Source organism: Patiria miniata, unplaced genomic scaffold (assembly GCF_015706575.1).
Source record: "Patiria miniata isolate m_02_andy unplaced genomic scaffold, ASM1570657v1 HiC_scaffold_25, whole genome shotgun sequence".
Classification (NCBI taxonomy): Eukaryota; Metazoa; Echinodermata; class Asteroidea; order Valvatida; family Asterinidae; genus Patiria; species Patiria miniata.
The window spans coordinates 7,747,320-7,763,641 of NW_024037064.1; the positions used below are offsets into that span (position 1 = coordinate 7,747,320).

General features: G+C 38.9%; 2 protein-coding genes across 2 annotated transcripts in view; both read right to left on the reverse strand.

Annotated features, from left to right (window-relative positions):
- LOC119732968 overlaps window positions 1–14,774 on the reverse strand; it is a 32,019-nt gene extending 17,245 nt beyond the window's left edge. The window contains exon 1 of the mRNA XM_038206552.1: window positions 14,569–14,774. Within this exon, the coding sequence (XP_038062480.1) occupies window positions 14,569–14,694 (126 nt within the window). The 5' untranslated portion in view covers window positions 14,695–14,774. The remainder of the gene's footprint in view (window positions 1–14,568) is intronic.
- On the reverse strand, window positions 504–4,873 carry LOC119732969. The gene is made up of 5 exons (XM_038206553.1): window positions 4,517–4,873; window positions 3,176–4,251; window positions 2,709–2,778; window positions 1,939–2,110; window positions 504–1,447 (listed from the first exon to the last, which is right to left on the reverse strand). Exons 1-5 carry the CDS (start codon window positions 4,794–4,796, stop codon window positions 1,291–1,293), a joined length of 1,755 nt encoding a protein of 584 aa, XP_038062481.1. The 5' UTR covers window positions 4,797–4,873; the 3' UTR covers window positions 504–1,290.
- Window positions 14,775–16,322: the final 1,548 nt, after the last annotated feature.

Genomic DNA, 16,322 nt, shown 5'->3' on the forward strand with positions numbered 1-16,322 from the left:
ATATATGATGCTACATGTTCGTGTCCTTAATTAACTCCACAAACAAACCCTACACACCTACTAAGCCAAATGCTCAATTTTCAGACTTAAAAACCTGACAGCCCTTCAGATACGCAGACCATTAAAAAAATACATATTTCCAATTACATTTCACAGTTAAAATTTGACTCTTCATTCTATTAATGCCATCAATTTAAATGTACAGCTAGGGTGAGTAAACAAAACCCCGAAACCCAAATGTTGGGACCAGTGTTTTAGTGAAGTTCTGCATGTACAGTGTAGCACTTTCAAAATCTAGGATATGAAAGCCCAATTCATATGCTTTCTTTTAGTACAAGAATCATTGAAATCACTCATGTACTTTTCAAGTTACAGAATTTAAACACAACCGCCGTTTTAAAGTTCTGTCCACGGATCACAAAAAAGTTCAGTGTTCTTTCAGCAAAACGAAAACAAATCACATAGTAATGTGTGAATTGTTTTAGTTTTGCTGAAAGAACGCACACCTTTTTTGTGATCCGTGGCAGAACTTTAAATATATTTTTGTGGGTTTTATAATATAGTCCGAAACAAAATTAAACAGCGCAGTCACCAAACCCGTTTTGAATTAGAAAAACACATTATTGTTTGAGGTATAGTTATTAAAAATGTTTTAAAAAAAACTTTAGTACTTACAGCTGTACAGTTGAAAAATAAATCAGAAATGATGAAATACCATGAGACTTTTTTAATTTAATGAACTTTTTAAAATCATGTTGTATTTCAAGAACAGTGGACAACAGCGCAAATATCTAAGGTTGCCGCCAACAATAATTTTATCACTTGCAATTTTCTAATTATATCCTTTTTCAAACCTTGCATTTTTGGAACTTCCAAATCAATTGTATTTCAACATGAGATATCGTTTGTGCAAACTGACCTTCGACATGTATGTTTGAACCTTGTTTTTTTTTTAGGAAGAAAACTATTTTTCACCATTTTGGCATTGGAAAAATAAATCAAATGACAAGACAACGGCGTATAAGAATAATAAAAGTTCTGCAAACTGCTCACTGACTGAAAATTGACCTGAAATATACCAGTCAAAAAATTGTAGTGACCTGATATATTTCGTCTTGGCTCCAAGACGAAATATTTTTAAGGTCACTATAATTTTTGATTAGTTATATACAACAAAGGACTTTTCCATTTCACGCAGCTTTGCCTGATGAAATGGAAAAGTCCGGATTTGACCTTGTGAGTATGTTCCCTTTACACGCTATTACTATTAGAGCTACCGGTATTGGATTTTCAACATGTCCACTCATGGTCGGCCAGTTTCCGCACAAAGGTTGCCACACGACAATTTATAAGTTCACGCTTTCGTTGGACTTCTTGGCCTGTGCGTTTGCTTTTACCCTTTGCTGTACATTTTGAGCCAGACTCCGGGTTGATTCGCATGAAGCATCTGTAAGTAAATACATAATATTGCTATAAGGTTAAAATATCAAAAATGCAATTAAATTAGTTTGGTGAATTACTTGTTGCATAGTATCTTGGTAAATATTTCTAAAATTTGTCAAACACCAAAAATTGAAAACAAGCTGCACTGTTTATGTTATCTCTTTGATTTGACTTCACTTCTCTACAATAAATCAATCATTTGACACCCCCTTCCAGTTTGACGCAATGATTTGCCTGAACCCCTGAAACCCAGAGGATGGAAAACCTTTCCATAGTACTCAAAACAGAGGCTCTTCAATTTGGGAAGGCATGCATTTAGAAGGAATGACTGCAAACGTTATTGCTGACACACCCTTATATTTTTTTCACGGATAACTCAACGGTTGACGTGAGAGGAATGTGCTCCATTTTACTCTGTATAATTGACAGATAAAACACTCTGATTGAGTATTAGAGCCGCCAAGAAAAGCATTCGATATAAGCTTAGCACATTACCTCTGTATGAACTCCAGTGTCGTGGCAGCTTCCGCCTGGTACTCCAAGTTTAGTATGTAGTATGAACCAAACAAGAAGGCCAGGCCCGTCATAAAGTCCGTTGAACTCGAAGCGCACACAACTTTTCCCTCAATGCATAGCATCCATTTGAGGGCTGTCAAAATGGAATTCCCTAGAAAGGATAAGATGAAAAAAATTAAAGGAATAGAGATATATAACACATGTATAAGCCAATGTGCGCAAGTGAGATGCTTGAATTTCTTGGGTAGCGCTGTCAATATTGCCCAGTATGAATTTCTTGTTGGTGGAGATTGATCTTCACTACTGGCGTATTAAACTAAACTGCACTTGTTAAGGGAAATTGACTGCAAAATATGGAAATAAATATCCAGCCTTTGGACAAGAGTTTGACCACTCAATAATGGATTACATGTAGCTTTTGTTATAGAATGTCCTCATGTCACATACACTTGTGTTGAACTATGGAGTTGAAATAGTGTGTCTTTTAACATTACATGATAAGCCTTGGAAGAGGACAGAAAGTAAAAAAAAAATATCAACTGCAAATGTCTCTGTCAGTCATGTGCACAAGAATGCACATTTCAGCTAGTTTCAGCTGGTTTAGTATAGGCCTTGATAACGCCTTATTCACAATGCAAAAACGGACTTCTTTTGCATGAGTTCTCTCCATCATCTCTTGAAACCACATGGTCACTCATGGTTTCCTTAACTCGGGTAAAACTTGGCAAATCTTTAAATGAATAAATTACCTTTCATTATCAACCTTGGTGTGTTAGGCAGGTCTGGCAGAGCTTCGATTTCCGCAGCTGTGGCTGTCACCTGCAATATAAAATGAAAAAGAAAAGATTTATCACGTTATGCATTGTACTGATCATGTTGTGTTAGGCTAAATGTGTCCTTGATATAAACCTTGTTTAGAAGGATCAACATCTCACTTGGTGCAATACTGAACCACAGTTTTTAAATGGCAAAATGCAATCTTATACTGTTTAAGTCTGTTGTCAGGGACCCTTTTTTGAAACAAAAAATCATAAGCAATACCTTTGTATAAAGTTTGGAATTGGGTAACATAAATTTTGTTATTTATAAGTCACACACGCACTTTCCTGCCCCTGCGGCCCTGCGTGTATCATTTCCGAGGCAGGGTCTATAACAATGATTTAAAAATAGGCTACCATTCAATTACGTTTGAATTGAAAACAAAATCGTAACTTACGTCAGCTAACATGAACAGGGAATCTTCGGGCTCTTCGAAGTAGGCCATCATCAACAGAATGACTCCAGGATAGAGTACCTGGTGTTCATCATCCACCTCAGGAAGCGCTGACTGTATATCGGCCAAGACGTTCTTGACCTGCTTTCGAACTTGCTCGTTTTGGTGTTCCATGTAGCCCTGGATCCTTTTCCCTTTGCTCTGGAAGGCCTCGTACAAGCGCGTCACTATTTCAATGCCAGTAAGACATTTAAAATGAGCGAAAAAGCATCTTGGCACAAAGAGGAATGGCCACTTTTGCTTCAGTTCACTGATGGATGGAACTGGATCTTTGTTGTTGATGTGCTGCCGTAGAAGAAAGTACGTTAGGGACATGGTGTCATCTATCTTCTTTTCTGAAGTTCCACTTGGGGCTGGGCCATGCTGATTGAACAGCTCTTCCAGTGCACTGCGTTTTGCCTCTAAACTTTCTTCATTTTCATCGTCCGGCATTTCTTCGGGTTGCCAGTTGACACATCCATATGTGTCTACTGGCACATTGCGGGCAGGTGCACCCTCTCCAGCTTGTTGGACACTTTTGCGTCGTTTTCTGATACGTGCCATTGTATTATCCCTGTTGACGTGTTCTACTCGTGTCTTGAGCTGCATCAGCAAAGAATAGTATCCGGAACCTAATTTTTCACCTTTGTCCGTCACATCTGCAAAACTGTTTGGGTGCTTTGAAACAATTCGTCTTGCTACTGTTGAACACTGTGACTTTGTCGGGTTCAGCTGGAAGTTTTGCATACACTCAACGGTTTTTCTAACCATTTTCCGTCGATCAGCGGGTGAAGGTCGTTTGGCATTTTTAACTGCTTGAGTTATGCCAACTGGCATTTTGCTCCAAGGTATGTCCATTGTCTCTGACCAGTTTGGGGGGACACACATCTGCACTGGTGGCGTAATTGACCATGAAGTTGAAGCACCTGCTGTACTCGTACTAGCTTGATGATAATCATGCTGTGGCAGCTCTGCACCTGCAGGAGGCGTGACAGGCACATCATTCTGAACAACGCTTACACCACTGGACTGATCATTACCTATTATAGAAAAAGAATATACATCAAACCAAATACTTTTTTCTTTGAGTTCACCATCTCAACATCCAGCAGTTTTGTAATCCAATATTGGAAGAAGCCAGCCATTGCATCGTCTTCAATTCATTCCTGGTCACTGGTGACAAACTGAGACACTAAAGAGTCAGCTTACTTCATTTTTAAAACCAAACGCTGACATCAGAGGCCAGTTGCATGAAGTGCAAAAATCATTATTTTAAATGTCAGACAGTATTTTAAAAATGCTCACCTTTTGCTTTCCATGCACGCATCAGTTTACGGCTCTGGACGGGCTTAAGGAGCTCTGCCAAGTCAGATTCTTCAATGAATTGTAAGTCTTGTACTCCTTCAACACCCGACTCGGTCACCTTGTCCACGACAGCCAATAGCAAGGGTTCTGGCAGTGTTGGCAACACTGACTGAATTTCAAGTTTTATGAAATCCATGTTCTGAAACCTGCAACCATCAATATATGGCATGATGTAGTGGAATGAGAGACAAACCATGACTTTTGTACAGAGGTAGAGCATAGTAATCTACTAATTTATCAGCATTGATGCATAAGTACCCTACGTGGTAATTGCCAAATAAGCAATGAACGCCTAAATCTATTAAATGTACTGACTGGCATTTCCGCGTAACAAAGTAGACTGTGGAGCTACGATGAACAAGTACCAATTCAATTCTACCGAACACAATACCATCATCATTGTGATCAAGAGGCACATACATTCCTTGTTTGTATGTTGTTCCTTTGAACGTTACGCTGTGAGTAGCTACCGTGTTTCCTTGTTGAAAATTGAAGTTCTGAACACAGTTCTTAATGTGATCACCGTATGAATCTTCATGGAGTTCTAATCCTTTCTCATAAATAACTGAAGGAGGAAACAGAGAACCCGCACCCAAATACGCTTGGAGAAGTTGGTGCCTATTAGCAAGAGTACTACAGAGGTTTTTGAAGTTATGTAACTTTCTTGCACACTCCTTAAAGTATGAGTGTTTACTCTCGAACCGTAGGGTCCATAGGCGAATTAGTGGTCCAAACTGATGGATGAGTTGAGGATAGTGAGCGAGGAAGTGGTGTTTGGGCTTCAATGACTTATCAGGAAAAGTTGCACTCCTACAACAAAGGTATTCTTCAATGAGAACTTTGAGATAAGCTATTTGATCAGAAGTAACTCTTGGTGCACAAACTATCTCCACGATTTTCCGAAGTTGTATACACAATTGCCACACTTCGTCATCCAGAGGGTCCTTGATTCTATTCCCTATCAGGAGAGGAAGCAATCTTAACAGACACCAGTTTTGACAGGCATGCCCACCTATTTTTTCGCCGTTGATATTCACTGTGCAAGGTTTGTTGTGAGAATCACTTCCCAGATATTTGAACTGCACTATTATTCTGTTTAACTGTTCATAGGTAAAATAGTTCTGGACATGCACGAAATGTTTGATGTACAAAGCGAGATCATATGAGACAACCCCTTCAAACAAATCATGACCGAGGCATGGCGGTAAGCCTGGCTGGCAAACATGAAAATAATTCAATTTATTGAAAATGGAGTCGGATTTGATGCCAAAATAAATGTTTTCTGTTGGATTGTCATTCAAGTACTGAACTGCAGCTTCATAGTTTTGAATAGTCCTCACAGGACCTAGTGATTCTGGTTTTTCATAGAACGTTTCTCTGTCTTGTGTGCAATATCGACAAAAGTACGTTGTTCTACTGAAATTCTCTGAAAATCCGCCTATACCATGGGAACCTAGGTTATCACCAGCTATTGCACATAGTGTCCCTCTTAGAAATCTGCATGTGCCTGTCTCTTTCTCTGTGATGATGCCTTCAGTCTCTATCTCTTGTAGATCTTTGACTAAGCGAGAGAAAACAGCCTCATCTCCGAATGTTTTGTAATCTTGTTCTCTGCACAAAAGTACCAACTGCATATGATCAACATTAGATCTATTATGTGGCAAGAGATCCGCAAGAGTTACATAAACTGCAAGTATCTTGTGCTTCTTCTTGCCAGATCCCAATGGATTCACGACTTCAAATGAATCCTGATAAAGAATCAGCGAAAGCGAAGACGGATGTTCCCTAAGCAGACGATTGCTTAAAAATGACCTGCCATCAAACACATCCTCAAAAGTGTCATTGTTAGAAATGCGTGCGTGGGTTTCCCTGTACTGATCATTTACAGATTTCTGTTTAAATAATGCCACTAATGTGTCCTGAATGGGAACGTACTGGTAAAACCTTCGTTTTCCAGATTCACTGTCTTGACCCAAATAAATATCGATGGGCTCTACGAAATTGAATTGGGTTTTGAAGAATCTTTTACGGGTTTTATCCGATCTCAAAATGCCATTATTACAAGTTCTTAAAAGATCTCCCTTAGCAAGATCATTTGTTAAGTCTGATATTTCAATTTCACCTAAATTCAATGTAAGCAGTTTCTCTTTTAATTTTGAAAACAAATGTGACTGACCAATGTCATGAATGTTTTGAAATTCTTCAATTATATTCTGAATTATCGAGGCGGGCAGTAAATTCTTTGCTTGTAACTTCAGATAAAACTGGGCCAAACTGTTCAAATACACGTCTGGATCAACAGTGGAATTGAGATCTAGTTCTTCGGCATCCTCATCAATAGAAATGTCGCTTTCTGTAAACTCTTCTGCACTGTCTGCAGGTTCAGAAGAGTCTGTATCTTGGATTTCACGCACAGAATCAGAAAGAAGATTGAATGTCTTTTTTTTGTGCTTTCGAGAAAGATGAGAAGAAAATGATGACTTGATCCTGAACTTCTTTGAACAATTTTTGAAAGGACATACAATTTCGACCCCGCTCTGAATGTGTTCTTTTAAATGAGCGCAATAAGTTTCTAAGCAATTACACTTACAAGTACAAACCGAACAAATTAGAGCAATGTGATTGTCCCGGTATACAACACGTGTTGTATTATTTGAGTGGTCCCTATAGATATGCGACTTAAAAGTTGCAAAATTTCTAAATTTGCGAGTGCATGAAGACACACAACACGGAAAATCAAAATTAGCAACGTTTCTGTGAAATTCAAAGTGTGTTGTAAACGCCCTTAAAGACTCACTAGAGTAATCACACAATTGACACTTGAACATGTCATTGTAATGGTCAACACAGTGCTATACTGATAGTGTCTACAATGTAAATCATAATTATGCTGTAGGCCTAATGTATATGTCCTATTTTGTTTCGCGTACCACTGTTCAGTGAGGTTTTTTGGCTCTATTGCCACTATACTTTATATACGAAACCGCTGACTCGCCAAACACTTTACCATCTCCCAAGATAAACACATTCACAGTTACAATGTCAATCCACAGTTGTAGTCCCTGCTACTGAGAAATGACAACCAGTACATGCATAAATCAAGATTCCAAGTGTAACCTGCTGTTTAGTTTCAGTTAACAGAAACCCATGACTTCTGAAGAAAGACGTTTACAAATTAATAAGAATCGCTTACATATGTTATGCAGGCAAAGCTTTGACTCTCAGATGACAAATAACAGTTGAGATCAGGAGTAAGAAAAGACAAAAATTATCTTTGTTTATCACTGAGCTCAGAGTGAACCTTGGTGACCGAGAAAAGGGGTTCCGGATGTACACTTTAGTTTGACCATGGAGTCCTTTTTTATAGCTCCATGATTTGACAAGGCTAATAACTCCAAAAATATCAGGCCACACAGTTTCGTGTGGCTAGACTGGAATGTGATGTATTAAAGTAGCAGACCAACACTCACTGGATGGCCGATCTATAGCCGCACTGTTGAAGGACGGTAGTAATCCGGTGGTTTGTCTACGAAAAAAGAAAAGAAAAAGGAACCACGCAATACTCAAAATCGATACCGAAATGCAGTGGACCTATGAATTATGACATTTAATTCAGGGAACTGCTTTCCTCCCAGATACAGCAGCAGTGATTGGAAAAAAGCAATCTGCCCTTGAAATTCACCAAGGAGTAATGAACGTTAAGTCCCAGTATAGGTACCACTGCACACTAATTCACAATCCTTTCTAAATTCTTTGAGTTCAGATTTTTCGGACATTTTAAGAAATAAAGAATAATTTGACCTTTTTTGTGACAAAGCCCCTTACAGAGAAAAAGACTGACTGCTGAAGATACACGGTCATACTGCGAATATGCACTGTTTTGACACTTATCTTAATAACATAACTTCCAATTACAAGAATACACAGTAGGTGATGATTGCTTGTTTCTTCTCATTGTAGTGTCTCAAAAAAATCAAAACGAAAGTCAGTGAATTTCAATCCAGTGGCTTGGATTTAATGGTACTACTGCTAAAGTTCAGTCAAAATTAAGCGAACTTTAAGTGCAGGTTTTCCCGGCAAATAAAAATAGGTCAGGCAACCAATTTGTGACAAAATCGCCAATGCTCCTCCCAAGTTTTAATGTACTTTCAGATTGTTCCACATGTGTTTGAGCTGAAAGTTTGGTCATAATGGTCAATCAAATCCGCAACATTTGCAAACATCATAAGACAAACTACAAAATTATTCTGAAATACCTCTCTGAACTTTCTTTGACCCTAAGTAAATTACAGTCTAAAGCCTCGTGTAAAATCGTGGCATCTTGTGTGCTGACAATTTCAAGAAAAGTGGAATGTCTGTATCAAGTTTCAACTTTGGTCGGCAGTGTTGGAAAAAAAGGCTTTTAAAAAAAAGACTCCGACTTACCATGTTTACTTAGTAAGCTTTGAATGTTGTTTGCTATCGATAACACAAAATCATAAAAAGTGTACGAGCCAGTTCCCCAACCAATTCCGACTGTTATTGCTCCAATTTCAATTTGAGAGGGAACAGGGAATCAAGCTACATTATACTTCTTGGATTTTGTGACATCTAATGATCTTTACAAACACAAGATTTTAGACAATATTCTGTATTCAATCTTTTGCAGTACATGTGTATTTGGAAAAATCACATTTTATTTTGAATGCATTCTGGTAGGTACTACTTAATAGAATGAGCGGAAATTAAAGTCTCATGCAATAACCATTGATCAAACGGAAAATAAAATTGAAATAACACTCCAACCAAGTCTGACATCGAATACAAACCATGGGAATGGAAATAAATAGCTTAATAATTCGCTTAGTTTCCATATAGATGTAGGATTATGTTTTAGAATTTGGCTAGCCGGGAAAACCTACAAATCTACGAAAATCCATAAAAAGAAGTCTAAACACACAAAAATGAGACTCACCTAAGAAAGCACATCCAACAATCCTGTAATGCGAAAGAGCAAGCTGATCTTTCCTGGTTTGTGCCGATTCCAGCTTAGGAATGATGATGTGGCAAGGTGGACAACTGACCAATATACTATTTGCCAACCTCATGACCAGCCAGCCCGCCAAAAATGTAACGGTCCAACGTGGCACTCTCAAGGGAAGACCGTGCGGTCAGATCGTACAGCAAGGTTATAAATGGTTTCAAGGAGAAACCTCTACTGAGGCAGCAAATCACCCCACAGTTCAGAAGCGAATGGCAGTTAAAAAAAAAAAAACCTTTATAGGCCTATATCATGAAAATAAAAATGACAAAACATGGAACTTAAAATGAAATTAATCTAAGTGTGAAAATACAAAGTGATCCGATAAAAACCTGACCGAGTAGGTCTTGGAGTAAAGTACACTTTGTAAACCCAGTACAACAGTCGGGGGATATATAGTTTAAATTGCCCTTCACGGACGTATAATCACTGTATCAGTGTGTTACTGTTATCATGATTGCAGCAAGCATCAATTTTGCACTGATTTCCTACGGACATGTAATAATTCAGGAAAAAGATATAACAGTACACATCAAATCCGTGAAGACAAGATATCGGCTGGTAATTAGCCTTTTCACTCCTAGCACTTTACGCGATACGGGGCGATACTATATTCGCTTCATTTTGCTGGCTTAAGCTTGTTTAAGCTTGTCTACAGTACGATACTGTAAAAAGAAATTACTGTAAATTACTGTAAATTACTGTAGACATTACTGTATAATTTAATTTTTTACAGTATTTTACAACTAATACAACGGCTCCTATCAATGTACTGTACTTCACAGTAAGGTACTGTAAAACAAATATACAGCACACTACTGTGGGAAATTACAGTAAGATACTGTCCAAATTACAGAAAAGTTTTACAGTGAGGCTTACGAAATCGATTGATAGACTGGTTTATTAAAAATCATCGTGGCGGCACATGCTAAATTAAGATGACAATACAATGTTGAATCATTAAAAACGAAAAAACAAAATTAATACGAAATTTACACAAGCATGCAATAAGAAATTTTATTAAAAATCATCGTGGCGGCAAATGCCGAATTAAGATAACAATACAATGTTGAATCATTAAAAAAAAATCAATTAATACGACATTTACACAAGCATGCAATAAGAAATGAAATAAAATAAAATCTGGACATTCGTTTGTCTTCGTGTAGTTAAGAAAAACTGGAAGGTAAAACTAATTTTACTTGCACTGTGTACACTCTTTGAACTCATTTCTTTTCATGATTTTTTTGAGTTTCTTGATTTTCTCTTTGTTTTGCGACTAATCCAAAAATGCCTCTAAACCTGATTTCCAGAGAAGGGGAAACCTTGTACAAGCATTACAATCACTGTGTGGACTTCCGAACAAAAGAGGTCCACATAAACCAGGTAGCAGCGACGTTGTGTGGACTTGCCCACGTCCACACAGTGTTTCCCTTCTCTGGAAAACAGGTTTAGAGGCATTTTGGGGTTAGGTTTATCCGTGGTAAAATAAAAGAGAAACACTATTCAAAGGGAATCATAGAACAACAATTGTGTTAAAAGAGTTTTTACAGTGTGAGTAGAATGAGTTTTTTTTTCACAGGTACACGAAAACAAATTTGTCCACACTACGTATGTGTGTAGACATGGGCAAGTCCACAGAAGGTTCACACTTCCAGCTCTCCGTGGACCTCTTTTGTTCACAGGTCATATACATGTATATGCAAGGTTAGAGCACGCTCCCCAGAAGGTTCAAAGAAAATGCTAGGCCACCCATGCCAAATTTCTTAAATCAAACCAGTACAACAAACGTAGTTAAAGCAGTTTTGCTACATGCAACATACTTCTTTCTGTCAATCATTTAATGCAAGATCCATTTTTGTCTGTCTTGCTTGAATGGCCTCACAGCCGTTCCCAAATCACCTGACTTCTTGCCGTCGGATTGCCAAATATTTGCTTTGGAATACATTGACCTACATTTGTGGCACCAAAGACCCATTTTCGTTATGTTGCACACACCTGTCTGAATTCTTCTTAAATCAACTTCATAATCGCGTGACTGTCTGTGACATGAATTTCAAATCGACGACGATAAACTTTTCTCGACCTGTAGAGAAAACTTTTCAACCCTTTGAGTGTGTATCACAATGGGAAATGTATCGCAATCAAGTGCCCGCTCCCTTGGCAGTGGAATAATTAAGAGTTGCCTAGAACTGCCTGGGCCTTACAAGTGGATTCAATGCTGTTATCATTATTGTGAGTGTGTTAAACACAAAGCTTATTAAAGGGCAACGTATCGTACATTTTTCATGGAACCTTTAAAAGCACCTTTGTGTCCCATCCCACCTTTTTAAATTTTAAGGATGTTCAGATCTTTTTTGTGCAAATGTGAATTGTTTTATGTTTTATAAGCAAAACAGTTGATGCATTGGTGTTTTAGTTGCTGCACCATAAAACACCGAGTTTTGCGAATAAATTCCAAGCTAATACTTTTTGAGTGGAAGGGTGGAATTGTTTTCTTGTGTCAGCCCATTTTCTTTTCATGACAGCCTGTAATTGAGTAAATGCGCCCAAAAGTCTTCAATTAGCTATGCATTCATAACGTCACTTACTTTACTACGGGGCTTACTGTATGCCGAGATTTATCAAGATTAAAGTCTGTATATTGTCAAAAGTGATTTCGAAACTGAACAAAGTTGATGGTATTTGGGATTGAAAAACAAGGAAGAAGAAAAAACAAATTGTAGAAAAGACAACAACTGGAGATTGCGGTTGTAACTGAACAACCACAGCGCTATTCCCAAAATACTTTTGATTGTCTATTGGACGGTACAAAATGATTTAATGATTTATCAAAAAAACTGTCACTTTCATAATGGAATGAAATTGGTAACAATAACAATGCTACAAATTGGTTGCGAAATACATATGAACTGGTGAGATACCAAAAGTCATAGCGTTTTGTGTGTCAGTTATTTATCGAGACTGAGCGCAGTGCCCTGGACAGCCCATAATAATACAATTTTCAGTCCGTGACGTCATCGGCAGAAATACGCCATCTTGCCAAACGTAGGTTTTCATTTCGCTGCGTCTTTTGGTTTATTCCACACTTTAGGCTAAACTACCCAACGGGTACACAACGAACTGAGAGAATGCGTATACATGATAGCTTTTAAACATTGTTAGTCCATACATGCCGACACAAGCACCATAATTTGCACACAGTTCTGCGCTTCAGAAATGGCAAGCTACGGGTTATATGATTTTTCCCCCGACGATGCAACAATGTAACATCCATAAAGGAGATGTCTTAGGAGGGTGTGCAAAGCAACACTGTTATCTCCCCAATGTTTCGACAACGTACCGTAAACACAAATAATGCTAGTTAAAGTTCTCACATCCATGCTCTTTGGAAGTTGCGCTCCTAGGAGTTTTCAAACTAGGGAATAAATGTGTACTTGGCCGGTTTTGAAAATTCTGTTTAAGACCGGTTTGAGTCTGGATGTTGATGATTACTCGAGCCGAACCATTCAGTCGAAGCATTTTTTTTTTTTATAGTTGCGTTCAGATGCTCTTCAACAAGTTCGATTTTTTTTGTGTTCTGAAAGATTATTTGCTTGAATTGCTTCACAGCCGGTCCCAAATAACCCGATTTCTTCCCGCCGGATCGCCAAATACTTGCTCTTGAATATATTGACCTACATTTGTGGCACCAAAGACCCATTTTCGTTATGTTGCACACACCTGTCTGAATTCTTCTTAAATCAACTTCATAATCGCGTGACTGTCTGTGACATGAATTTCAATTCGACGACGATAAACTTTTCTCGACCTGTAGAGAAAACTTTTCAACCCTTTGAGTGTGTATCACAATGGAAAATGTATCGCGATCAAGTGCCCGCTTCCTTGGCAGTGGAGTAATTAAGAGTTGCCTAGAACTGCCTGGGCCTTACAAGTGGATTCAATGCTGTTATCATTATTGTGTGTGTGTTCAACACAAAGCTTATTAAAGGGCAACGTGTCGTACATTTTTCATGGAATCTTTAAAAGCACCTTCGTGTCCCATTCCACCTTTAAACATTTTAAGGATGTTCAGAGCTGTCTTTAAATTCCAAGCTAATACTTTTTGAGTGGGAGGGTGGGGTTGTTTTCTTGTGTCAGCCCATTTTTTTTTATGACAGCCGGTAATTGAGTAAATGCGCCCAAAAGTTTCAAACTAGGGAATAAATGTGTACTAAACCGGTTTTAAAAATTCTGTTTTAAGACCGGTTTGAGTCTGGATGTTAATGATTATTCGAGCCGAACCCATTCATAAATACCTTTTCTGTCCAAAAGTCTAAACAAGTCAAAATTATCAATTTCAACGATTTTGTTTAACAATTTTACTTCATGTTTTTCGGGACACTCCTCTAGCTACATAATGGATTGTCTCTTTCGCAAAGTAGACGTAAAAACTCCGTATAAGGATATTGGCGCGTGCGTCGCGCGCGTACTGCGCGATGTGGCGCAGAACGCAGCTGTTCATGTTGTGAATTAAGGACTATGAAATACTGACTCACTGGTGGTATTGCGCATGCTTACTGAGGTTTGTGAACGTTCAACCAATAAAAATTGACAAGCAACCTGATTTTACAGAGTCCAAATTTCATGTGACACTGGAAAAGTACTTAAGACCAGCCAGTCGGTCTTTGTCAACCGTTTAAACCGGCCAAGTGACGGGCTCTCAACCAGAGGGTCTTCGGTATTTATAAATATTTATTTAAAGCAATTTGGCTCAGTACATGTAAAAATGAGTTTTCACCGAAACATAAACTAATCGCCAACGATATTAAAGCCAAAGATGAATTTTAATTTGAATTCAGAGTATGTTTACCCAGGCTCATTCCAATATTTAGTGCCCATGTTAAAATAATTCTACCATTCACAATAATAACGTTGTTTGTGATTTTATCCCAGCAACACACGGATCGCAATGACTGGTGGATACCCCTACCTGATTGGGATCATCAGTCGCCCTCCATGAAATGGACACGCCCCTGAAGTGGGAAGACTCCACGGTTCCTGTAAGAAACGCATGCAGCCCCAAGAACAGCAAAGCAAACTTAAACCCGCGCTCCATGTCTTAAAATGAAATGCTCCGACTTGACAAACCTTCACAAACTGCTCACAGAATTCGGTGGGTTGCCCTTTTAAGGCCAAATCCGGATCTGGAAATCTAGGGACTTTTCGAGCGGAGCAAGATCCGGTTCCCACTGAAGTAGAAACTTTTCGATAAAAAAAATTATCAGAGGCTTCCATTAAACAAAAAAGGGGTGTGTGGCTTGCGATTGAGGGTCATGTCATTCATAATGTGTGAAGGCCCAACAACTGTTAATAAAAAGAACACAAGCATTTTTTTTACGCGTTCAGATGCTCTTCAAGAAATTCTGTTTGCGTTCTGTTGAAGATTTTTTCAACTTGTATTTGTTTCCATCCAAAAAATCCACTTCCCAACTCCGCCCCTTATTTTTGTGACGTCTGCAAACCGCTGCAAAAGTTCGCTTTGCGAGCAGACTGTCCCGTTCCGTACGTTATCGATACTGATTGTGGGGCGGGAACCAACCCATTCCGCGGTAACGGAATTATTGGCCGACAGCCAACAATTCGAAATTGTAAAGTAACAATTCAGTAACTTAACATAACATGATGCAATTATTTTCGGTCGCTGTTTCATTCAAAAGTGAATAACTTTTGCATTGCTAGAACAAATGGCAATGTAGACAAAAATTAGGGGGGGGGGGGTGAAATTCCAAAATAGTACGGGGCGGAAGCATCTTTACCCCCTCATCATCCAGTAGCTGTCGATAACCCCCTTAGAAGAAAATCGATTCATCCACACGCAACAGCCAATGAACAAACTGTAAACGATAGATAAAGCCGAAACGTATTGACTCTTGACAACAAATTCCCATCTTTTAACCGTATTTAACCAGGGGAAATCCGGAATCCGGGATGCCACCTAAACCTCTTCAAAATCTGATTGCATAGTAGTCACGCAATCAAAGAAAGATTATTTACGATGTCTGTGAGGGTTAAGAGCAGGGGATAATGTTATCAGTGTTTGTGCCACGATCGGCAAATATACCGTCCCCTGTCACTCTGCAGTTGTGAAGTGATGTTACGTGCAGCCTTTGTCATCACAACTGCAATCCGGTAGTGAAGTATGAAATTAGGACACTGCGAAATACAGACTCACTGCTTGTACGTACAGAGTGTCCCCCCCCCAAGGTAAACCACCAACAAATTGATCATGAATAAGCATGGGCGTCGCCAGGATTGTTTCCATTGGGGGGGGGGGGGGCAAAGCACATCTCCCCCAAATACATTGTACTTCCTCTAGCATGTTCTCAATTTATCATTTTGTTCGAGGGAGGGTGGGCGGACATTTACCCACCCTACCCCATTGACACCCCATTGACACCCATTTTGTCAAATGTGTATTTAATTAATAGCAAATATGACTTCACGCCTTTTTTTCTTTTTCTTTCCTTTTTTTCTCTCCATTTTTCTTTTCCGGGCGGGGACGGGGGGGGGGGGCGCAAACGCCCCCAGTCTTGCCCCATGCTGCCGACGCACATGTGAATAAGCTATGAACTTAAGGCAGTGTGGCCTACAGTGGTTAGGGTTCGTGACTCATAACCAGAGGGTCAGGGGTTTGAATCCAGCTGCTGGTCATATGTTGTGTCCTTGGGCAAGCCACTTCACGCA